Source organism: Rissa tridactyla, chromosome 7 (genome assembly GCF_028500815.1).
Source record: "Rissa tridactyla isolate bRisTri1 chromosome 7, bRisTri1.patW.cur.20221130, whole genome shotgun sequence".
Lineage (NCBI taxonomy): Eukaryota > Metazoa > Chordata > Aves > Charadriiformes > Laridae > Rissa > Rissa tridactyla.
In genome coordinates this window covers 16,730,335-16,754,463 of record NC_071472.1, presented here as the reverse complement: position 1 = coordinate 16,754,463, position 24,129 = coordinate 16,730,335, and the positions used below count along the sequence as shown (strand labels likewise).

At 48.3% G+C, this 24,129-nt stretch overlaps 1 protein-coding gene across 1 annotated transcript in view; it reads left to right on the top strand.

Annotated features, from left to right (window-relative positions):
* Nucleotides 1-23,652, top strand: part of MARCHF4 (membrane associated ring-CH-type finger 4) — a 105,551-nt gene extending 81,899 nt beyond the window's left edge. Inside the window, exons 3-4 of the mRNA XM_054209242.1 lie at nt 1,096-1,288; nt 23,291-23,652. Coding sequence (XP_054065217.1) covers nt 1,096-1,288; nt 23,291-23,652 — 555 coding nt within the window. The remainder of the gene's footprint in view (nt 1-1,095; nt 1,289-23,290) is intronic.
* The last annotated feature ends 477 nt before the right edge of the window (nt 23,653-24,129 follow it).

The following is a 24,129-nucleotide window of genomic DNA, read 5'->3' as shown; positions in this document are numbered from 1 at the left end:
ACTGAATTTGGGCTGAATCCAGACTTAACATTTCCAATTCTTCTGAATCCTCTTTACCTGCAGGAGGCTGAAGTCCGCCTTTATTTATCCTCCTGCCAGTCCCACTGAGATTTCAAGGGCATGTATCTCACAGCTAAAGGTGGCCTATATACTTTGATGCCAAGAGAGACTGTCTCTCCCCAGCCTGTTTACGTGTTTGATTTCTGATTTGCAGGAGGGGCTACGGACCATGTCCTCACATCTTGTTAAAGAAAGCAATTTCTGCTCTTGGCTTTTACAGGGCAGTTCTCTCAGCAGTGTAAATCTGAGTGGGGAGGTTTTATGCTGGATGACAGAGAGGAATCTGTCTTAGGATATTTATACTGTAGCTTATACAAAGCTATTTGACATAATGAATGGATTTGGGGGGAGTTATTTCTATTTTTTTCTTCTTCTGAGGAAGAAGCATTGGCGTTTACCTTGGAACACAGCCTGAACGTGTCATCACCTAAAGGCAGGGTGTCCTGACCACACCAACTTGTGTTGTTTGTAACAAGTTTTGTGGGATGTGCGTTGCCACTGCGAGATCTTACCTAGTGCTGTGATCCTGTCAGATCTCACCAAGTGGCACAGAGCCAGCTCATGGGAGGCCTCCGAAGGAAAGCTCGGCTCTCCGAGACATTTTGTCTTGTGGTAATAGGATGCCCTACAAAGGCTGCTGCCTGGCCTCTATTTGAGGCAGCAACTGAATGTCCTGGTTTGTGATGGCCATCACAGACCTACTGTCACGGGGATGTTATTTTTGGTGTCTTTCCCCCAGTCCATCCTGACTCCCTCAGGTCTCTCTGCTTTCCTGGTGAGATGCAGAATTCCTCCCCAATGCCTCTTCAGCAATGCTGTCAGGAAACATGGGGCCATGCACTGTTGAACAACTGGCATGCTTCACCCCAAATGTGGACCAGGTAAAAGTGTCTATGCTCATAGGTGCTCTTTGAGATCTCCAAAACCACCACAATGATGTAAAACAGTGATGTGCCCCGAGTAATGAATCTCTTCTCTTTTTCCTTCCCCCCTCCCCATTGTCCCCTATCCTTTCCCCATTGCCTCCCCTTGCAGTGGCAGGCCATCTCTCTGACAGTCATTGAGAAGGTCCAGATAGCAGCAGCCATCCTGGGCTCCCTCTTCCTCATCGCCAGTATCTCGTGGCTCATCTGGTCGACCTTCAGTCCTTCAGCCAAGTGGCAGCGCCAGGACCTGCTCTTCCAGATCTGCTATGGAATGTATGGCTTCATGGACATTGTCTGTATAGGTGGGTGATCGTATCTCACGGCACGGCTGAGGTTGCCCAACCGCTCACCCGCGGAGAGGAGTGGGAGATGGTGTGGAGAGCCGGCCAATACAGCTTGGCTCAGATTGAGCCTCCCCGGCTTTTCTTCCTCTTTGCTTTCACGGCACCTTTTTTACAGTTGTGTCTGCTTGTCTGGGCAGCCCCAGAGTGCCTCCTTGGCTGGGCTGGCAGAGCAACCTGCAGCAAGCCCAAACAGAAACAGAAACAGCCCTCTCATCAGAGCAAGAAGAGGCGGGGGAGATCTGGGGGAGGCTGGGGAGTGTAGGACTTTTGAGAAACTCCTTCCTTTCTGGAATAGCTCATTTAGGGACTGCCCCATGGTTGGGTATGGCAGGGTGTCTCCACATGCAGCTCCTTGGCTCTCCAGCCCAGTCTTTCTGCCGGGCAGGGGTGGTTTCCCCTTCTTTGGCCCACCCTGGAGCTGCAATTCCCAACCAGTCCAGGTCACGGCCCAGCCTTGGGCCCTTGTCAGGTTGCTGGTACAGAGCGGCTCTGAGGACGAAGCTGCCCCACACTGAGCAAGCCCAGACAGCAAAGCAGATGCTGGCAGCCTGGCCCCAGCAGGGTCTCCCTGAGATCTCGAGCTGTAGCCCCAGTGCAGGTCTGCAGGATGGGGGAACATAGCTGACAATATCTTGATATCTATGGGCAGAGGCACTCACCAGCCAGGCTGTTGACAGAGCAGTGGTTACTGAAACAATCCAGTGAACACCAGCCACTTCCAAACCTGTTGCTGAGCAGCATCCACCCAACCACAGGCCACCAGATACCATCAGTTCAAGTAACCCTGCCAGAAAGCAAAGAGAGTCCAGAGAGCTCTTCGTGTCTGGGCCCTTCCGTCATTGGTATAAAGGCAGAAGGAGCCTCCCAGAAACTCGGTGGGACAAGGCAGTCGTCTTGACTTGGTGGATATGTGTTTTTGTGGGTAGAGCCACTCCAGAGGGAAGGAGCAAGCACAGCCCTCAGTTCAGCCCTGAGGAGCAGCAGGACAGTCATTATCACAGAGCAGCAGTTGGTGAAATTTGGGTACAGAAGTAAAACAAACCCAGCAGCTGGGACCCTGGTGTCCCGGTTCAAATGGCTTTTGGCTTCACCCTTCCAGCACAGGACTTGGGCCTGCCGAAACCCAGGCCAATTCCTCCTGCTGTTGCTGACAATGAGATGTGACCTTGGCCTGCTCCTTCATGAGATGCTGGTGGAGCTACCACATCTCTCCAGGAACAAAGGGTGGCAAAGGGGGTCAGAGACAGGCAACACCCACATGTTGGGACAACAGTCACTGGTGACACCCTTTTGCTGGTGGAATTGTGAGCAAAAAAAATGATCCCTATGTGTGTGTGGTGTGCATTTGTGTCGCCTTGTTGGCAGAGGACAGAGGTGGAGAGCTCTGGCCTGGGCAGACATCAGTAACATGATTAACTGGCTTTGATAAAGCTTCACGAGCTGAGGGGAACTGATTAGCTCATCTGTCAATAGGAACTAAATCCTCCCACACGGCAGAGAACAAACCTCACCAGCCATGAACTGAAGGGGAACTGGGCAGACAGGTTCAAATTTGAGGTTCTTTGTTTCTTTCTTATTTGTTCTTTTAAGGGTCTGGCCTCTATTTCTCTTTTCTACCTTCTCTGAGGGGGAAAAAAAAGCCCCTTTGCATCTCCACTGATGTCACCATCAAGCTTAATGCCCTAAGATAGGAGCTTTGATTTTTTCCAGCCAAAGAACAAGTGGTCATCCTGTTCCCAGGATCATTTCAGAGTCGTGGCTTGGGCCAGCCCCTTGTCTCACAGTCCTCTCTGCGCAGCTGGCAGTTCTGGCGGGCCAGGCGTGGTGGCTTTCCCACAAACTCAAAAGCAAGTGGGAAGCATTACAGATGCAGTGAGTTAACATGTCTGCATGTGGCTTCTCTTGCCCAGCACCTCAGAGACCTTCCAGAGATGGCTCCATTTGTGCTGTATGAAGCATGTCTGCTTGTGCTGCCAGGCAGCCCACCTGTGCTCGACCAGGAGAGATGATGATACTCTGGACCGTGTGAGCCTTTGCATACATTTCGCTGGAAAAGCTCATATGTGCATGCAGCCAGCCCACTGCCCCAGCCACGCTCCAGAGTAAAACTTGCTTGTGTTGTGCATCAATACCCTTTGCAATCCCAGCTGTTGCTGCTGCTGCCGCCGGGTCTGCAGTGGAGGTGAAGGGAGCTCTGAGCAGTGCTAGCTGAGATCTGGTGTTCACTCTCCTCCCCGCCTCCTCCTTGTCTTTCTCTGCCCAGACTGAACCAAGTGACAAATGAGATCTTCCCAGAGAACTGTGACTCCCTGGCTGTCCATGCGGCCAGGCCTCTCCTCTGAGTGACTTCTCTCCAGCCCTGCTGATTTCAGGGGGTTGCACTAGCACTAGCCAAAAGGTTAGTCTGTCCCACAGAGAGGCCAGGCCAGGTCAGATCAGGTCAGCAGAAGGGGCTGATCTAAGGGAACTCTGTGACTGGGTTTAATTCCTCATTCGTTGTAGCTTTGCTCGATTGTGATGGATGCAGCAATGCCAGCTCACTAGAAGACTCGAAGTGAGTTCCTCACTGTGAAACATCTATTCTCCCTCTCTTTATCCTTCTCCCAAACCTTGCAGCCTTGCGCAGTGTCTTTGATCACAGCCGGGCAAAGCCAGCTCTGGAGATTCAGAGTTTGCTCCTGACTGCCAGCGTGGCCCAAAGCCTCTTGTTACTCCTCCCTGGGCTTTAGTTCCACTTCTGCAAGTTCAGGATAAAACCTCTCGTGGATAATTGCAGTGACAACGGTTCTTGAAATACCAGGGTGCTGTCTGTGCATTTCGGTGTCTCCTCCTCCACAGTCCAGCCCTTTTACCCTTTTGCTTTCCAGCCTGTGGGTGGGTAGAAAAGACTTAGAAATGCACAGCAGCAGGGAAAGAGCAGGACATTAGGTGAACTCAGTTCTACCACACTTGTTTTTTTCAGCTAATGTAACACACACTTTGTCTGTGCATTGTTTGGTAACAGGCTGGGCAGCCTTAGCTTGCAAAATGTTATACAGTAGGTCCTACACTAATTGTATGAATTCCAGTTGTTCCTTCCCCCAGGTTGACCCCAAGCTTTGCTTTCACTGGCAGAGGAGCAGAGGTTTGAAAGACAAGGTTTGAAAGACGAGGTTTGAAAAACAAGGTATTTACTAAAGAGCAGATGTGCTGAAGCAGAGCTCCTCTGTAGGTTCTGCTGGTTCCCACTTCAGTTGTCCTTGGATGTCTCATGTCCATTAAGTAGCCAGTGACATTTGTCCAGGAGGCCAGTTTACACACCCTGTCACTGGAGATGCTCAGCAGGACACTTCCTCTGCCATTGTAAAGTGTCAAAACTGGAAAAGACACCAAATCTGCAGACTGTCATCAGACAGGGAGTACGCACCTAGTCAGCAACTACCCAGCTGTTTTGTGTGATCCCCTCTCTACCAAGTCATTATGAAATTTAGGTAGCAATTTGCCAAGACAGAGATACCTGTGCAATTTGCATGGGCAATCCCGTGGCAGCAGTGGTCTTTCCAATGTGGAGTCAAAGGTGAGGGCATGAGTGCTCACTTGCACATACAGCTCCCTAAGCACAGATCATTTGGTTCTTGTTGTCTTCACTTGAGCTGTACTTGGTCTGAAGTAGTCAGATCATCTCCAAGCTGAGCTCTCAAAATACAGAGACTATTGATCCATGCATCAAAATCCAGGGGTCTTGTGTTTAACCCTCAGCTGCTCACACTCAGTAATGCACTAATTTTCTTTGGACTTTGCTAGGTCTTAGCGTGCTCCACAAAAACAGGTGTAAGGGACAGACACCATTTTCTCCCCCTTCACCCACCGTGGAAACAAAACCACAACCAAAGCAAAATGAACCTGCTCCTCACGACCAGCAGGACAGATGGTATGGCCCCAAGTACCAGAAGCTACGTCCATCTGGGCAAGATGTGCAAGATGATCTTTCAACATTGTTCTCCCACTTGCTCTCAGACATAGAGCAGGAGGGCAAGAAGCACTGGAAAGGATTGCTTGGGATTTGTGGGAATCTCCAATACTGGAATTTTTTTTGAGAACCTGTTAGAAAACATATGTCAAGAACAGGTTGCAGAGAGATAATCCCAGTTTGTGAAGGAGGCGCAAATGAAATGCATCTTGATATCCAGTCTGCCCCAACGTCTTTCATTCTGATCTCTCTCTCTTTCATGTGTGCTGTCTCTGGTCATGTCTGTAGGACAGATATGAGAGTTGGATTAAATGAGAAACTGGTAATGGTTGCTCTGCTATGAAGCCATCTACACCACAGACATTTGTGATCAGCGACCAGGAAGAGAATGAAAAGTGAAATGGGGACTGTTCATTTGATTAACTGCTCTCTCCGTAGATCCATGAGAGGTAAATCCAGAAAGCTGGCATAGAGAGGGATTAGCAGAAATGCGGTTATTGAAATGCAGAGATAAATGGAGTGAGCCTTCACAGGCCTGAGTTACTGTGTAGGGAGAGTAGCAGCCTACAGCCGGGCTGTAAATCCTGATACCTGCCTGTTAATTAAATGATGGTCCTTGGAGAGGGAAGGAGGAGCTTGCCTCTCTCTCTGTCAAGGTGCAATTAAGGAAAGTCAACGTTTGTAGATTAAGGTGTCATTTGGGGTGAGAAGGACAGGAAACCATCTCCTGTTAAACAAGGAAGGACTCTGCCAGCTAATGGGAGCACATCACAGTCTAGGCTGAGGCATCACCAGATGGGCTCCAAGGGGGAAGCGCGTCTCAGGAAGGCCATGATCAGGCTGTGTGCACAGGGCTGTCACTGTCGCGGCTTGTGTGGGCAGTCCTGCTTGCCCTCATACAAGGGTATCCCTGTGATTGGCATGAGAGGGGCTTTTCCCCAGCAATGCGAAAGCAATCCCATCTGCCTCTCCTTGGATCGCTGTCTGCTGGAGACTGTTGCTTTGTCCATGCCCACCCCGTCCTTGCCTTGGTGCTGCACCATGCACTTCTGCAAGCACTTCCACTGTGTGGAAGACACAGAGAAGGCAGAGCTACTGAATGCCTTCTTTTCTTCAGTCTTCACTGCTAAAGCTGCCTCTCACGAATCCCATACCCTGGAGGCAAGGGGGAAGGTCTGGAGAGAGGAAGATTTTCCTTCAGTTGAGGAGGACTGGGTCAGAGACCACTTGGCCAATCTGGACATTCATAAGTCCATGGGTCCTGATGGGTTGCACCCGCGAGTGCTGAGAGAGCTGGCAGATGTTATTGCTAGACCACTCTCCATCGTCTTTGAAAGGTCATGGGGAACAGGAGAGGTGCCTGAGGACTGGAGGAAGTCTGACATCACTCCAATCTTTAAAAAAAGGCAAGAAGGAGGAGCAAGGGAACTACAGACCGGTTAGTCTCACCTCTGTCCCTGGGAAGGTAATGGAGCAACTCATTCTGGATGTCATCTCCAAACACGTTGAGGAACAGGAAGTCATTGGAAGTGGTCAACATGGATTTACCAAGGGTAAATCATGCTTGACCAATCTGATAGCTTTCTATGATGTTATAACTGGTTGGCTGGATGAGGGGAGAGCAGCAGATGTCATCTACCTTGACTTTAGCAAGGCTTTTGAGACTGTCTCCCGTAACATCCTCATTAGGAAGCTGAGGAAGTATGGGCTAGATGAGGTGACAGTGAGGTGGATTGAGAGCTGGCTGCGTGACAGAACTCAGAGGGTTGTGATCAGCGGCACAGAGTCCAGTTGGAGGCCTGTAACCAGTGGTGTCCCCCAGGCGTCAATACTCGGTCCAATTTTGTTCAGTATATTCGTTAATGACCTGGACGAGGGGACAGAGTGTATCCTCAGCAAGTTCGCTGATGATACCAAAGTGGGTGGGGTGGCTGACACTCCAGGGGGCCGTGCTGCCATCCAGCGTGACCTGGACAGGCTGGAGAGCTGGGCAGAGAAGAACCTAATGAGGTTCAACAAAAGCAAGTGCAAGGTCCTGCACCTGGGGAGGAAGAATGCTAAGCACCAGTATAGGTTAGGGGTGGACCTGCTGGGAAGTAGTTCTGAGGAGAAGGATCTGGGGGTCCTGGTAGACAGTAAATTAACCATAAGCGAGCAATGTGCCCTTGTTGCCAAAAAGGCCAATGGAATCCTGGGCTGCATAGGGAAGAGTGTGGCCAGTAGGTCGAAGGAGGTCATTCTCCCCCTCTACTCTGCACTGGTGAGGCCACAACTGGAATACTGCATCCAGTTTTGGGCTCCCCAGTTCAAGAGGGACAGGGAACTGCTGGAGCGAGTCCAGCGAAGGGCAACTAAGATGATTGAGGGACTGGAGCATCTCCCTTATGAGGAAAGGCTGAGAGAGCTGGGACTCTTTAGCCTGGAGAAGAGAAGGCTGAGGGGAGACCTTATTATGGCATACAAGTATCTAAAGGGTGGGTTGAAGGAGGATGGAGCCAGACTCTTTTCATAGGTTCCCAGTGACAGGACGAGGGGCAGCGGACACAAGTTAGAACATAGGAAGTTCCGTTCAAATACATGGAAAAACTTCTTTACGGTGAGGGTGACAGAGCACTGGAACAGGCTGCCCAGGGGGGTTGTGGAGTTCCCTTCTCTGGAGATTTTCAAGACTCACCTGGATGCAGTCCTGAGTAATGTGCTCTGGGCAATCCTGCTTTAGCAGGGGAGTTGGACTAGATGATCTCTAGAGGTCCCTTCCAACTCTGAAGTTTCTGTGATTCTGTGATTCTGTAAATCCTCGTGCTCTTTGAAGCTTTTCCCTCGATTTCCTTGCCAGCCAGTCCCGGAGGGTATTTGCCTTCACAACAGTAACTGCATTGCAGCTCAATAGCACAAGAGACAGGCAAAGCAGGACCATTCACCCTGCCAACGATTTCTGTTGGCACACCATGGCAATCCATTACAGATCAGGAAGTGTGTGCCCGCTGTTTTTTAATCCCAGCTGCCAGCAAGAATAATCAAAAGCATCCAGTACGTCTAACAGCATCTCAGCACAACCGTAGGTAATAACATAAGAAATCAATAGCCAATTAAAACTGATCCACAGCATTTGATCTTTCATAGTGCAATGGGAACAGTAATTAATGGAGCTTCCTTGAGACAGTCACAATTCAAACTTCCTGCCAAGACTAATGTGGTTTCATTTTAAATGAGCTTTTCTTCCTAGAGGAAATGCCAGGCTGAGGTAGCCTCAGGGTGTTCTCTAGCCAGGTTGCTTGGGCCTTCAGCATTCAAAGGATTTAGGAGTCAAAGTCCCAATAAAATGAAGAGAAAGTGAGAAATTAAGTGTCTTCAGGGCCTTCATCTGTGTTGATTTCATTCTCAAAAGAAAAGCAGATGTTTTCATTCATGCTTGTATAGTCCCTCAAGGTACAAAGCAGGAAGAGTTGCTACAGCTTTAAGGAATCAGTTCTGGGGAAGCACCAAGCCCATGCGTTGCCTTGATGAAGCCCTAAAGGCAGAGCACAAGGCAGAGAAGTTCAGCAAATGTCTTCAGAGGAGAAACCTGAGACCAACCCAGACAGCAAACATGCATGGCTTCAACATACGTGGAAGAGGTCCATGAGAATATGCAGAAGTCTCCCATGCCCTTCAGCATGGCACTGCGTGCCACACTTTTCATGCGCTTCTTGCCCAGTTTGCCTGCAAACTGGAGCTATCAGGAGCTAACTGGAGTGACCAGATCCAGGCCCTGTCATCAGAGCAGGCGGTTGGGATAAAGTCAGGCAGTTGTTTCGCTTTTGTTTTTGCACTGTGAATTCTGGTTTACATACATTCAGCCATAGTGTGCATGCTTGAAAAATCACTGAGCAAATCATCGATTTATCAGCTGTAAAGTGGGGTGTGGAGACACGAACTGTCCCCACAGGGTGTGTCGTGGGGGCTTTCGATCCAGTGGGGCAGGGACCATCCCTCGAGAGCAGTCATTGAGGGCCCCGTAGCTGGGCCAGCAGCACAAGAAGCGATGCTGCACGGCTGATCTGCCGACTGAATCCTTGGCCGCTCTCCAGGAACAGCGGATGCGCGGCAAAGCCGAGACATGCCACCCCTCCGTTCCTGAAAGATAGGACCTATTTTTATCTAATGCTGCATTGATTATTCAATAAGAGCGCGGGGTGGGCCAGCCGGCGTGTGTGCATGTGTGCTGCTTTCACCAGCGGGCATTTCTGCAGAGGTTCGATGCGCCTACGGAACTCCGGTGCAGCTCCGACAGCTCTCCACAGAACGAGCATGTCGCCGCTGAGCAAAGAGCCACGGGGTTTGGACCTGGCTCTGAACTCCCTCCCTTTTTGCAGGGAAGGATCTTGGCTCCCAGCACAGTCAGGGCAGCACCTGGCCTTTCACACGTGGCCTTTCAAATGCACAATCCTTCACCACATCCATCTCCATGCAGTTTCCCACTGTTGCAACAGGCTCCAGAGATGTATTTTGTCATGAATAACCATATGGTGCTCCCTGCTCCAGTGGATCAGTGTGTTTAGCATTTAATGAGGGCAACATAATTAACATTTTCTGCGGGGAAAAAGAAATCCTTTTGCCTTGCGAACCGCATCTTGCGCTTTTGAGTGTAATACGGTATAATCAGAATGATGCTTCACTGTCACTAAACCCCGTGCTGGAATCAAGTGCCTGGTGTCCCTGGGTTAAGTTCCCATCCGTGGGCAGAGGCAGAAGCACTCACCTGTCTGTCACAGCTTCTACACTACGGCAGGAGATTCCCTCGTAGGCAGCTGGTAGGATCTCCCGCACCAGCTGCATAAATTGTGCTATCTAGTAAAGGATGGGAAGAGTCCTCAGCTCTGTGCCAGGCTGTGTTTTTCCAACTACCTTCTGTCCCATCCCTCCTCCTACTACAGCCTCCATCCCCGCAGACACATTACTTCTGGAGGGGGAGGCTGTGGTCCATGGCACGCCCTTGTGGCTGTAGCAAGAGAAGTCAACTCCATAGTCAAAAATGAGGCCTGCGGGGGGTCATCCCTCGTGCATAGTGCATGAGGCTGCTCTTGGTGTGCCCCCAGCTCTGTAGGGAGCCTCTGTATCTTCTGCAGAGGTAAGAAGAGATTAACACGAAGCCACATTAATCCGGCTCTGGGATCGCTTCTTAAAAGTAGTGACTGATCGGTTCTTCTCCTGAAGGGATGGCTACCTACAAACAGAGCCATCTTTCAGACCCAAATACAACTGGCCTATAGTCTGCAAGCAAGAATACTGCAAACAGTCCCACGGGCTAAGTTGCTAAACTTATTCTGCCTGGAAGTTACTCTCTGAAGCAGCATTTTTCTTCTTGAACCAAGACCCACTGATGGCAGTCACAGCCTGAGTCTCTCTGCCCACAGCAGAGCTGAGTCCACAATACCCATATGACCATGCAGTGTTTGGCAGAAGTTAATCAATTAAATAAGGCCAGGAGTCCTGTGCGCAGTAGTCCAGCCAGCACTTCACCTTCTAGGAAGAGGTCCAGCCAGCAAACAAACCTGCAGCAATAACATTCAGGCAGGGCCAGTGTGGAGTGGGCAGTCATCACTACCTGCTGAATGCAGAGAAGCCTGAAGAGCTGAGGGCCCGGGCATTTACTGTGCCAGGTGGGACAATTCACTCTGCTCAGCCACAGACACATCATGGACCTCTCTGTGTCCTACAAGGTGATTCTCCAGACCCTTGCTGCAGGCTTAGCCATTCTCAGTTCCTTTCTCTGCATTCATTCTTGTCAGCTCAGCATTGATGTATCCTGCAGGTGTGTTTGAAACTGCCCCTTTCAGCCTGCCTCAGCATTCATTCAGCTGGGTATCACAGCCCCTAAAGGCCTTCAGCTCTAGCAGAAGAAACTTGTATACCTAGAGCAAGAAAGCAAAAGTTTTGCCCTCCCAGAGATCCTAGCTAGTTATGGATCAGAAATGATAGACCCATGTCCTCTTGGCTCCTACCACCTTCCTCACCACCTCTGTGTGAGAGGTGAAGACCTTTGCAGGGGAGAAGATGGGGTGAGACCTGTGGGGACACTGTAGGGGAGCAGAAAGGAGAGGCCGCATCACCCAAGGTGGAAGGCTCCTGGAAATCTCAAGGAAATCTTGGAGTCTGCAATGAAAGATTTTGTCATGGCTGTGGAGGACAAAGCAGCCAATAGGTTGCACAAAGTTGTGTCCCAGGGACACATTTATCCTGACAAAAGGCTGGCCAAAGAGCACCATGAGCATCTTCTGCCTCATGTCCTTGAGATGCCTTCCTACCTGGCAGAGGGAAAAGGTGCCCACATCTCGCCCCAACAAGGGAATAGAATAAATGGCAATGCACACGCCAACCTGCAATTTTAGAGGCACTCCCAGATCAATCAATTTAGCCTATGTGCTCTACGTTACCCTGGGGGATGCGCTGTTAAGGGTGATCTGTACCCGCCTCTATGTCTGTCCTAACTGGTCCCTGTTCTTCTTAGTGGAAGAGCACTCGAGTGGCTGGAGCAGTCTGGAGGGACTGGGCTCAGACAGGACCTGCATCCCTTAGAAAATGAAAAACTGTGAAACTATTCCCATTTTTTTCTTACAGAATTTCATTTGCTAATAAAAGCAGAGAAGGAGGCAGTAGTTATACCTTCAATAAGCAAATGTCATGTTTTGATCATTATTGAACAAAGCATTTTGATTTAGCATTTAGAGATGACTGCTCATGCTGAGTATTTTAAATTCAGTGTCAGAACTGGAATACAACATTTTTAAAAAATTCAAGTCCAAATGAAACATTCTCACCTGCCTGAAAATATGTATGTATTCTTCCATGCTGGGGGACAGCGTCACTTTTTCAAGTCTCACTCCAAGCAAGTGTGAAGCCAAATTTCCAAACCCTACACAAAACAGCGCTGTTGTCCAGCTTTGCCTTTAAAGAAATGTCCCAGGAATGGCTGAGGATCCAGCATGACTGCACAGGCAGCACTTTGGTCAAAGTACCATTAGCTATAGGATAGAAAGGCTCAGGAACCCAGACCTGGAGAATTGACTGCCGTGGTGCAAGCGTGGTGAAATGGATGGAAGCCATGTGCTTTTTCTCTCCCCACCATGAGTATCCACCTCCGTGGACTTGTGCCAGGGAACGTTTGGAAACCTGAAGGTAGAAAAGACCCATAAAATCACCCAGACACCAGGGTGTGCATTTGGCCAGTGCTTTGTTCAATCTAGTTTGAAATGATTATTTACTCCCTTCTTTTAAAGACCTAAGAGTAGCTGTCATGCACACAACGGGTGTCTTTCACCTCTTGTGCAAAAAGCCTTTTCAAGATGTGGCATGCTGCCCTCATCTCCATTTTAAATTTGGGGGGAAAAGGCACCAAGAAGGTCTATATAATCCTAGCTACAAAGCAAGGAGGGGAAACTTTTAAGAGAGCAAGGGGTATATGGGTAATGCCTCCAAGCCCTGTCCCTCCCATACTGGCACAGTTATGGGTAGACTCACAAGCAGGGAATGCTGCTGGAGATGCATGATTCAGAAGCAAGGCTGTTCCACCGGTGGAGCTCCCGTCTTTATTTATTTATTCGCCTTTTCCAAAAAAGAATCTCATTTATTGCTGCCTGCATAGCTAGAGACTGCCCTTTAATCCTCTGCTTTATCGTGCGCTGTGAATTAAATACCACAGGAGTACAAGAAGCATTAAGGGGACAACATCCATTCTGCCGTAGCCGTCCACAGCCAGCTGAGTTTACAGGAGTGCTTTTGTTTATGGTTTATCTGTTGCCTGAGCGAGGATTTCTCTGGGTTTTATTTTACCTATTTTTGCCGTTATTTCTTGTTTTGTTGGTTTTTTTGTTTGGTTGGGTTTTTTGTCCCAGTTTTGAGGCAGGGTGTAAAAGTACTGGTCTGGGCAGGGCAGGAGAAAGTTGTGGTGCTTGGTGGCTCCTATGCTTACAGCTGAAAATACTGTGGCATTTCTAAAGCGATGATGTTGCTGTGCGTGGCTCCTACAGTCACAGATGGCATCCTGCAGACAACTGATGCTGTCTTCCCGTTACAAACAAACCATGTGGGAGCGCTGAATCAAAAGGAATTTCCTGTCCCTTGGACATCTCCTATCAGCTCCTTAATTTTGCCAGTCTTTCCTCATTTGGAGGGCCTTACCAGCTCAGCCCTACAGGGCCCAGCCCATGTTGGGTAGAGGAACGTGAGGGTGGGCAGAGGACATGAATGAGGACGGCTGCCCTGGAATGCCCTGGGATGAAGGTAGCACCTCGCAGAGAAGTTGGCATCTACCTGGCAGCCATAAAAGTTTCCACAATGCTCCTACAACAGACTGCCCACATCTCCCACCAGCTCCACAAGCCCTGCGAGAGGCAGTCCTACCTGTCCTCTCAATTCATCCCACTGGATAAAGCATTCCTCCTTCCCCAGCTGCAAATTCCATGTATGTGGGATGGACTGCTTCTGCTTCCAAGGGGAACCCGTAGCATCCTGTGCGGAGAGAAATCACTGTGTTACATGACATCATGACGTGTTGCAGTGTCACGACCTGGAAATTGTCTCTTGCCTGCAAAATCACAGCACTGCCTGGAGGAGAAATGCTCCCAGCTGTCACACCAAGCACTCCCATCTGTAATAAAAGAGCTGCCTCCTTTCCCTGCCCCCCACACACTCAGCCCCAGCGTGGCAAGCACAAGGTCTGCCATGATCGCTCGCCTGGTGGAACAGCAACTGTGGGGACTCTCTGAGATGATGGTGCGCTGGATCCATCTCCCACCTAGCAGGGCTCGTGCTGAGTCTGGGGGTGGGTGTTAATGGCTGCAGAGAGCTTGGGGCATAGCGTAACCACCCGCCCAGATGGGACCTGCTGCTCCCATTACTCTGCCAGATGGAGCGGAGGAGGCAGGGAAGGAGAAGGACTCTGCCTTCGTGGGGGGTCCTGGCCCACCTGGGGCTGGGGAAGCTTTGAGGCAGAGCTGTCCTTGAACCCCAGCTTGCAGGAGAGGAGGCAAGCTGTAATAAGCACAAGGTTTGCCTGCCGGTCAGCAGTTGAAGGCTTGGGGGCCAGCCTGTTTGTGCTGTTAATGACCCGAAATGGAAGAGTCCATACCTCCACAAAATACCTTCCCAAGACAGCTGGGAGCAGCTTTTCTGTGTACACTGGGGGGGTCTCTTCCCAGGCCATGGAGGTCTCATCCTTTGAGGGGCTCTGTTTCAGTTTTGCCGGAGTCATGGCCCCTGTGACCTGAGGAGAGCCAAGCATGGCATACGCATCGCTGTGAGAGCTGCCTGCCAGTGGAGCCCCACTACAGCAAATGCACTTAAAGGCTGATGGGCAGAAGAAGGAGTGTTTTGTGTTTCCCTGGGCTCCATGACAGCACATATCATCCAGTGGTCAACAGCACTCAACAGGGTTCAGCCATGCTCCTGCCCCCATTTTGCCAAGCCAACAGCCCAGATTCATACACATTTAATCAGTTCTTTAGATATTAAAAAACATGCATGGAGAATGATTGATAAGAAAATGCCTGATTATAATCAGCTAATTATTTTTTCCATATGCTAACCATTCACTTGAGCTCTAATCATTATGAATACATTTTCAGTTTATGCTATATGTCATTCAGTGCTGGATATTTCTAAGCTTGCACACCCTCCTTGTACAGTTCCAGCATTATTCAGAGCAGACCTTTGCTAGATGTCTTGAGGACTAGAGGCATCCTGCTCATTGGTGTCTTGCAACTACCAGAAATGCTTAAAAGACAGCACCAGAGGTCCTGGGTCATCTATTACCTGGACTTCTCCTGTATGCAAGACAGACTGTCCACTAAGCTGTTGAAACATTTTGGGGACAAAATTTATATTTTGGAAAGCAGTTACGAAGGAGTCTATACTTCCTATTTTATTTCATCTGAAAGCAAAGAATCCCTGAAAATCTGAATATAGCAATAGTTTGTATGAAAAGTGACTGTGCGATGAAAGTATTCCTGACCTGAAGAAAAGTATGATGTGAGGATAATGGACTCCAGAAAAGCAGCGGCGGCAGCCCCAGGGGACCAGAGCAGGGAGTGTCTCTTGGGAAGGGAATCTGAAGGATAAAAGAGCCGCAAACAGCTCGCGGCTGCCAAAAGGGATGATACCAAAGGCACAACAGCAAACTGTGTCTGTGCAGGGGAAAGCTCAGAAGCGTGGGAAGAGAGCATTGAGGCTGCATCAGGAGCTCTTTGAGGACCCAAAATCAGAAGCTGCAATCACACAAAAGGCAGAAAGAAAAGTCTGCAACTAATGACAAGTCTCTAGGAATCACACAGGCATGGGGAGCCGTCAGAGCTGAGCCCCAGGATGACCATCCAGAGATACAAAAGGCAATAAGAAATAGGTCTATAAGTAAGAAGAAGAACAAGGCACGTCTAAGAGCTCAAATAGTATTTGATGCAAAAAGGGCAAAACAGTTAAACGTTGCCTTTGTTTCAGTCTTCAAAACTTAACTAAAATAATTTTAATGAGGAGAAAGGAGCCCAGGGCAGAATCGGAAAAGAACAGACTCAAAAATATTCAAACGAGTTATCTCTGTCCTTGTCAGCATGTCCTAATGAACTTCAGAGGAAGCTGCGGGAACAGTCTCTGACCCGTGAGCGTTTTAGAATGAGGATGCAGGAGGTGTCAGGCAGCTGGGGAAATGCAAGGAGATTACCTAGCTTTTAATGTAATGTCTATCATTAAAGAAGGTAGGAACTGAGGATCAAAGAATTGAAGGGCAAATCAGCTTAACTGATTCATAGAAAGACATTAGAATAATATTTTAACTAGCCAATTGATGAGCACGAGAGTATAACCATATATAATTTGGAAGAGTAAATGTCCTAGTGGCTGAGGAAGAAGCAGTCAGTTTGATATGCCATGACACTGGTAATGTTTTTGATGCTTTGCCTTAAGATTCTCCTAAACAAACCAGAGAAATGTAATCTAGATTAAATAACTGTAATGCAGGTGTACAGCCAACTGAAAAAGTGCTTTCTCAGTAGTTGTCAGTGGTGTACTGGAAACTGGAAACATGTTTCAACATGTTTTGGACTCTGCTTTCTTCAATATTTTTGTTAATGGCTTAGATAGGAAAATAGAAAGTGTTATAAAACTCTCAGATGACACCAAGCTTTGGAAAATCTGGAAGCACTCTGGAGAATCAGATCAGAAATCATAAATTATATTGGCACATTGGAGAAATCAACAAGATGGAATTGAATAAAGAGAAGTGCAAAGCCCTACCCTTGGGAAGGAGAAATCAGGATCCCAGCCACAAGCTAAACCAGGCAGTCACACTGCCAAGGACAGCAGGTCTGGGACATATCAGTTTATTTCATCAGGCTATCGAATGGGAGGTGGGGCGTACAGTGCTGATTCTGCACCTCTCTGCTCTGGGGACTGCACCCTCCTGGGGAGTTCACTTGCAGAAAGAGAGGGATGAAACAAAGAGGTTCTGGAGATTATGAACAGGAGGGAGGAGACAGAGGGCATTACCCGATTCCCCACCTGATCAACTCCGATGTTCACACCTCCCCTGACAAATCAGCCCAAGTGCAGAGTCCCACTGGTGCCACAACATTACTTTCAACTACAAATCTACCTCTTCCCGTTCCCTGGTTCACCCTCTTCTCCATTGCCTGCCACAGAGGATTTAAAGATGCTAAGTTGTCTAAAGAACTTATATTCAGCTGGAACTGACCCTGTCACAATGCTGAGCGATGCCAGACACTAGCTGCCCCTTTCTCAGCCTGTATTTGCAGGAAAAGGTCCCTCTGGCTCTCTTTTCCCAGTTTATCACCAAGCACTATCTTGCATCATGGACGAGGGATAAAGTACAGGGGATTGCACTAGAAAACTGTTGTGGATTGGGAGGGTCCAGAGGGAGCTTGGTGACTCATCTCCCATGTACTGTGAGGTACTTGCAAAGCCGGGGTGAGGCAGAGATTCATGGTTATTTCTAAAGCGCTTTTTGGAATGGAGCGATCTCATGGGGACTGTGAGAATCTGGCAAGTGGTGGGACAGCCTAACTTGAGCAAATGCAGAGCGCAGAGCAAAAGTCAGTGCGCTTTACTGTGCTATACTAAAAACCTATGGTTGGGGAACGTAAATAAGCCTAAAGAGACGATCTGTGTCTAGGTATGGTCCCTGCAGTGTGCAGAGCCCATCTGGGAAACATCACTCTCCTGGCTTTGTTTTTACACCCTTCCTGGTACTGTTGGCCACTGCTGGAGGCAGGATGCTGTGATAGACAGAGCCCTCGTCTGAACCAGTACTGCCACTTTTCTGCTCCTGGGTTAAGACAAAGGGAGGATAAGGATGGAGCACGTAGGTTGAGATTAAGGCAAAGAGATAAGTGAGGGCGGAGCTGCTGGAGTTTTGGGAACAAAGTGGGGGAATTTGAGATTGCCACAAAAGTGGAAAGAATTCACAGAAGTCGAGGGAAGTGTTTGTGTACTCAGTGATGTCAATAGAGCAAACACCCGTCAATGAAAGTGTTACCTCCCAGGAGGCCTGGTTTGCCTTGGCCTGAGCCACCGCTGCTGTGGATGCAAACATTAAGCTTTGATCACAGCTGCCATAATCGTCCCCTGACACACAGCAATGAAAGCAACAGAAACAGGCTAAAGCATGGCAGCTGTCTGGCTGAGGTGAAACCACATTTGGAAAGGAAACTGAAGGGGGAAAGTGCTGCTGAAGGTGGAAACAAGAGGTGACAGCTCAGGTGGCAGGACAGGGACTTTATGAGAAGCAGGACAGCGTAACTGGCTGGAATGGACTGTGATTTTTCCTCCTGTAGATAATGTGAATGTCAGCCCAGGGATGATGTACCACTCACTGTCAGCAGAAGCCTTGTTTTGGTGGTTTCTTTACTGGAAAACATGAGAAACGGTTCCTGCCCCAAGAATTTACCTGTCTCTTTCAAGAAAATGCGTGGCAAGTGTTGGAATAAGAGGAAGGCTAATTAGAGGCTGAAAGTCCTGGTGAAAAGATCACTTGGTGGCAGAGGCTGACAATGTGCAGAAGGTGACTGCTTGTCATTTCTGGGAAACTGCTGCTCCAAAGTTACCTTAAACTGGAGGCTCATAATGGCTTGGATTAATCTCACAGGGTAGTGGTGCACCAGTTGATCCTCCCTTGTCCATTCAGAGGCACAAATGCAGTTGTCCTTGTTACATCTGGGTTTTGCCCATGTTCTTCCAACAGCCCTTCTAGCCATTGGGCTGAGGACCTCTCCGTTGACTGGTCTTGTCACAGGCCCACTGATGGCAATCTCAACTAATCCCAACTAATCTCAAGAGACAAAGGGCCACCTGCGCACACAGCCCGTATGTGTCTACCCTCAGCACCAAGAACATTTCCTTGCACAGAGACTGGCCACGTGGATCATGATGTGGTGTGGGCAGGTATTGCAAGGCTCAGAGAAATCCTGCAGTGACATGAGCCTTACCTCTGGGCCATGATACTCACCATGGCTCATGCCCCTCTTTCTAAGTCTTGCATTTTAAGAGTCTGGAAGCTCAGGGTTAGCTGTGGCAATCAGTAGAACATGGAAATTGAACTGCTTTCACCAGCACTAGCTCTGCTGCAGACTGCATCTCGATCATCTGGAAAAGAAAGAGTCCAGTTATTCTTGCTCTGGGATGAAAATGAGAGTGAGGGTGGGGGGGTAAATGGAAGAGGTAAGTCTTTCCCCAGAGTCAGCAGTTGTCAGCTTGCTCTCCCAGATGCTATGGGCACGCGCTGACTGGGTATGCAACTGCACTGGCACAACCCTTGCCTAGCCAAGCTGTATTGACGTTGCCGACCCATTGCTTTAAATCCAGTCTGGAACCAGGCTGTGTGCTCTTTGGGGCTGGGTCACTTACTGTCATAGCTTTGCATAAGAGCAGTGGTTAGGTGCTGGGTGCTCTCACATGTACAATAAATGAAAGGAAGCATAAGATACCAGCATAAGCAATGTGTACAGTTTTGGTATAACCTATTCCCAAGGTATTTGGTTGTGTTTGCCTGTGCTGTGAAGCACAAAGGAGCTTCTCAGCTCTGGGAACTAATCCCTGCACCCAGGATAATCACTAGTCCCTCCTGCCTGGACTCTACAAAGCTCCGCAGGGCTGACCGTGACCTGAGCCTTCGCATGGACTCGATAGTAATAAAGCCACAAGAGAAAGAGCAAAAAAGGCTAATAATACAGAGAGAGTGAACACACTGAAAAAGATCAATATGGTTTCCTGTACATACTGATCCAAATTCAACACGTATTAATTCGGACCACTGCACTGCGTTAGCCCTACCACGTTAGTTCCGAGGTACTATGTCTTGTCCTGGGAACAGCACAGCCATATCAATGCGGCACTGCAAACAGAGGCATTAGAAATTTTTTTTTTAGACTTTGCTGTCGGGTTAATGACCCCATCACATAATATTGGGCTATCTATCTCCAGCTCCGGAGCCATCTGGGAAATCTTTTCATGGCACAAGCCAGTGCAAGTAGAAATGTCTAAGAATATAAGAATGACCAAGGTTCCATCTAGCCAGCTGCCGTTTCCATCAATGGCCACAAACAGACACAAGAGTGAAATAAGAACAAGACAAGTGTATTAAGTGTATATTATAGTTCCCCTGAATACTTTTTCCAGCATTCAACAATTTTCAGCTCAAGGAATTTCTTCTGATGCTGGTCCAGGCATGTCTCTCCCTGAGAAAATGGGAATGAAAACAGTACACCTTCAGTCCCCACATCCCATAGGAGTTTCCTTTCATCAGCATCACAAACAAGGTATTTCAGGGACAAGGCAACAATCTGGACCAACAAGTTTTGCATGAAACTCACAAAGATTTTCCTTCCAAAGAGGATGGTTTTCACAGAGGATCCATTGAGAACAGATTTTGTGAATATTGAGGTGCACGAAAAGAGAAATTCACACTAATCCTCTATCTTCCCCACATACACAGGGTTTGGCTTATGGAATAATAACTTCTAGCCGGACACTTCTAGTTGAATACAGTTCTTCCTGAAGGATTTCCCACTTAAGTCTGGCCTTTAATTGGAAAGTTTCACCTGTGTAAACAAGAATGATCCTCGAGGGAGGAATGTTTCTGGAAGAGGACGCACAGAGCGGAATGTAGGAATTCCAATCCTAATTAATCTCAGGCAGACAAAATTTGTTTTGATGGGAGCATTAAGCGTCCTGCAGCTTGATATAAACTGATGGACTCTCACTTACTCTTGGCATTCACTCTTGCAAATGAATCACAGTTACTTCCGCCTCCCTGCCCACCCCTCCACTTGGTTCCTTTTTAATTTTACAGCTTCCTGAGCTTGACACTGGGAAATCGATAAGTAATTTAGAGCCCAGTAAATACAGAGGAAAACAAGTTATTTTGTACTTTTATAAATATTTGGAAACCAAAATTATCTAAGAAAACAGGTGCTCAGTTGACTCAGCAACCCATCCATCAGCATCACACAGTTAATTGCATAAGATCATAAACATTTATAATTAGGAGGCAAACAAACAAGAATTTTATAAACAGCCCTCTTGAATCAGGCTGCACATTAAATATTTGTGATAAGGTAATTAAGAATAGATTTACAATCCTGGCTCAGTGTTTAATACTTTGGAGAATGGATTTGATTCTATGGAGAATGTTCTACAGCCAAGCAGAAAACATTCGATTTCGGCTCTTTTATCCGAGGCTTAAAGTGGTCTCAGAGAAACATTGGCTCTGCCATTGATCAGAGTGGAATTTCATTCATTACAGATCAGACAGCTCATTTAAATATATGTTTAACGTCCCTTGTCATGGGCTGATCCACTTCAGGCCTGCTTCAAAGCTCTGTCTCCTTGGCTGGATCTGCAAACCGTCCCTAAGTCCTGCTTTTTATGGTTGATGCTTTGATCAGAAGATGTCAGAATTCTCAACTGTGTTTCAAAATAGGGAGGAAAAACCACATTTTTCTATTATGACATCATCGTGTTTGGTTATGAAAAGCCGGCATCACTACAGGATTACAGCTGTGCGGTCTCAGTGGTCTGTGGGAACCAGAGGGAAGATTTCTCTCATACTGCAGTGCCCAGTCCCATTCCCTGGTCCAAAATAGCCGGATCTGCATACTTAAACTATCCAGTGTGGTTACTTCTACAGCCAGTAAGCAGGGTCAGCACCCCATTACAATGAATGCGAGAGTCTCCCTGAGGCTAATCTGTGGTCGAGTCAGTGGGGCTTCTAGTTATGCTTAAAACTGGAGAGGCTAGAAACTCAGTCTGTACCGAAGTTAGGGTTTAAACTCTGTAAAAGCACGTGCAGACCCTAAGAAACCAGGTGGCTGCATCCCATCAGTGAGCACGGGGAAGATCAGCCCTAAGGGTAGAATGACCTTCAGATATTTTTGGTTTTGATATAGTACAGGTTTACTCCAGTAGTTATCTGCCATCGGAAACTATTAACAGTCTGGCAAAGCTGGGTGGAGGGTAAAGACCTAGCATTTGATTCATTAGGGGTAGCGGTAAACCACTTTATTCTGTGGCAACCGTCATCTCCCCACACTCTGCCGGGCAAGGCAACCTCCTCGTTTAGGCATGATTTTGCTTCTTATTGCTTGTGGGTCTTTTGCTCTTTGCTCTTGCATTTATGTGCTTGCAACAGGCAGGCAAGAGGGCTGCTTTTCCTAGAAATGTTTCCGATAATCTTCACCCTGACCAAGAACGGTGAAGCCATGGTTACTAAGAACAAAGAAGCTATCCATGTGCTAACTGACCCAGCCCTACCTGCTCGTCTGGCTTCAGTTACGTGGGGCACAACAGCACTTTCCTACCATTGCCGCAAAGCAAGGAGACTCAGACCCCCCCTCATTCTGCATAAATCCCACTCTCTAGCAAAGCTTGTTAATTATATTCCAGTGTGTCAGTTAAGCCAGTCTATGTAAGAAGCTGCAACTTCCTCCAGCCTCAGTGGAGAACACCACCACAGTGTGGCCGTCACTGCTGGACCTAGCGCTTTCAAAGGGTCTTGCCAAAGCCTGGCAGCTTGAATAATAACAGAGCTTAATGCTCAAGTACTGTCATTGCCTAAACAACTTCTAACGTTATTTAATCCTTCAGTCCTCTGGCAGGGGTGGGGAGGATGACAGACACCGCTGGGAGGTGAGCTAACTGCTGGGTGGAAGGGTCTGTGCTGCTCACTCTTTTTCAAATGCAGAGACCATTAGAAGTGGGGTGTCCTAGAGCCCAGTGCCATCCCCCGGGCATCAGCTCTGGTATATGCAGATGGGTAGCGGGACATACGCCTGCTGTGCACACTGGGTGCACACACCGCGTAAGATCCTCTGCCCTTTCTTTCAAGGGTGTCGTTTTTCCCCCTTGGACGGGAGCGATGACGTACGATGAGGCACCTGCAAACACGAGCAAAACCTTGCCTAGGATGACAAACCGTTTCTAGGTATAGAGAGACCCTTTTATTTATTTGCTCGATTTCCGCTTCTGGCCCCACGTGCCTGTCTGCTCTGCTGCTGTGTGTGTGGGGAGAGACTGGGGCTGTGCACGCACACGACGCTGGTGCAGCAGACGTCACCGGCACGTCAGAGCCAGTAACACCCCCTCCAAACACACGCCGATAGCTCGGTGAATCATGCCTATGCAGCATGCAAAACTGGTCCAGTGACAGATAAACCCCGGGCGTTTATTGGTAAACAGATACTGTTTTTGCTGTAAGCGCATAACTCACTCTGCTGCATTTACGATCCCTTTATTGATTGCTGAGATAAAGCTGTAATCCTTTTAATTCAGGGGAAAAGGGATCCAGCAGAGCAGGAGCACCGGTGCTTTGCCAGTTGGTAATTAAAATACATGATTTATTGTTGAATAAACACCGGCTGAGGGAGAGCTGAGCTAACCAGCTACTGGGGGCGGGATGCTGGGGTAGGTTTATGGTTCTTTATAAAGTTTTGTTTCTGTTTTATGTTTATTTCTTTCCCCCTTTCCTCCAGGTCTAATAATACACGAAGGGCCCTCGGTTTACCGGATTTTTAAACGGTGGCAGGCGGTCAATCAGCAGTGGAAAGTGCTGAACTATGACAAAACAAAGGACATGGAGGAACAAAAAACAGGGACCAGGACAAATCAGCGCCCCTCCTCCCAAACCACCCACTCGTCCTCCACTGGTGGTACAGCCACTAACTCCGCTCCAGCCGACAGCGGGGCACGGGCTGCCGGCCATGCCACAGGCACCCTCTCTGACCACCACTGTGCTTATACCATCCTGCATATACTCAGCCACCTGAGGCCTCACGAACAGAGGAGTCAGTCTAGTAGTAACAGAGAGCTCGTCATGAGAGTCACGACGGTCTGAGCCGAGGAATTCAGGAGGCCTTAACACGAAGCGGAGGAGACAAAGAACTCATAAAGCAGAGGAGCATGGTGTGCCTTTTTCTTTCTCTTTCCTTTTCTTTTTTTCTTTTTTTTTCCCCCCCCCCTCCTCTCCTTTTCTTTTTTCGGTAACTGCACAAGATATAAGAGGCGGCACCTGGCCAGCTGAGGAAAAAAGCAGGTGGAGGGAGAGCTGCACACTCATGCTAAAGAGGTTAATGTTTTCCAGCTAGTTTAAAAAAAAAAAAAAAGTAAAAAAAAAAAAACCAACAACAACACAAATCACAAAAAAAAAAACAAAAAACAACAAAACAAGTGCAATACAGACTACAAACTGAGTAGGCAGAGTTCTGGGGAAGCAGAGAAACAGACGGTTTAGCATGTCTTACAAATCCTATTACCTGGAATAGGTAATGCTCTGTACACAGCCCCCCCTACACACACGCACGTGCACACAAAC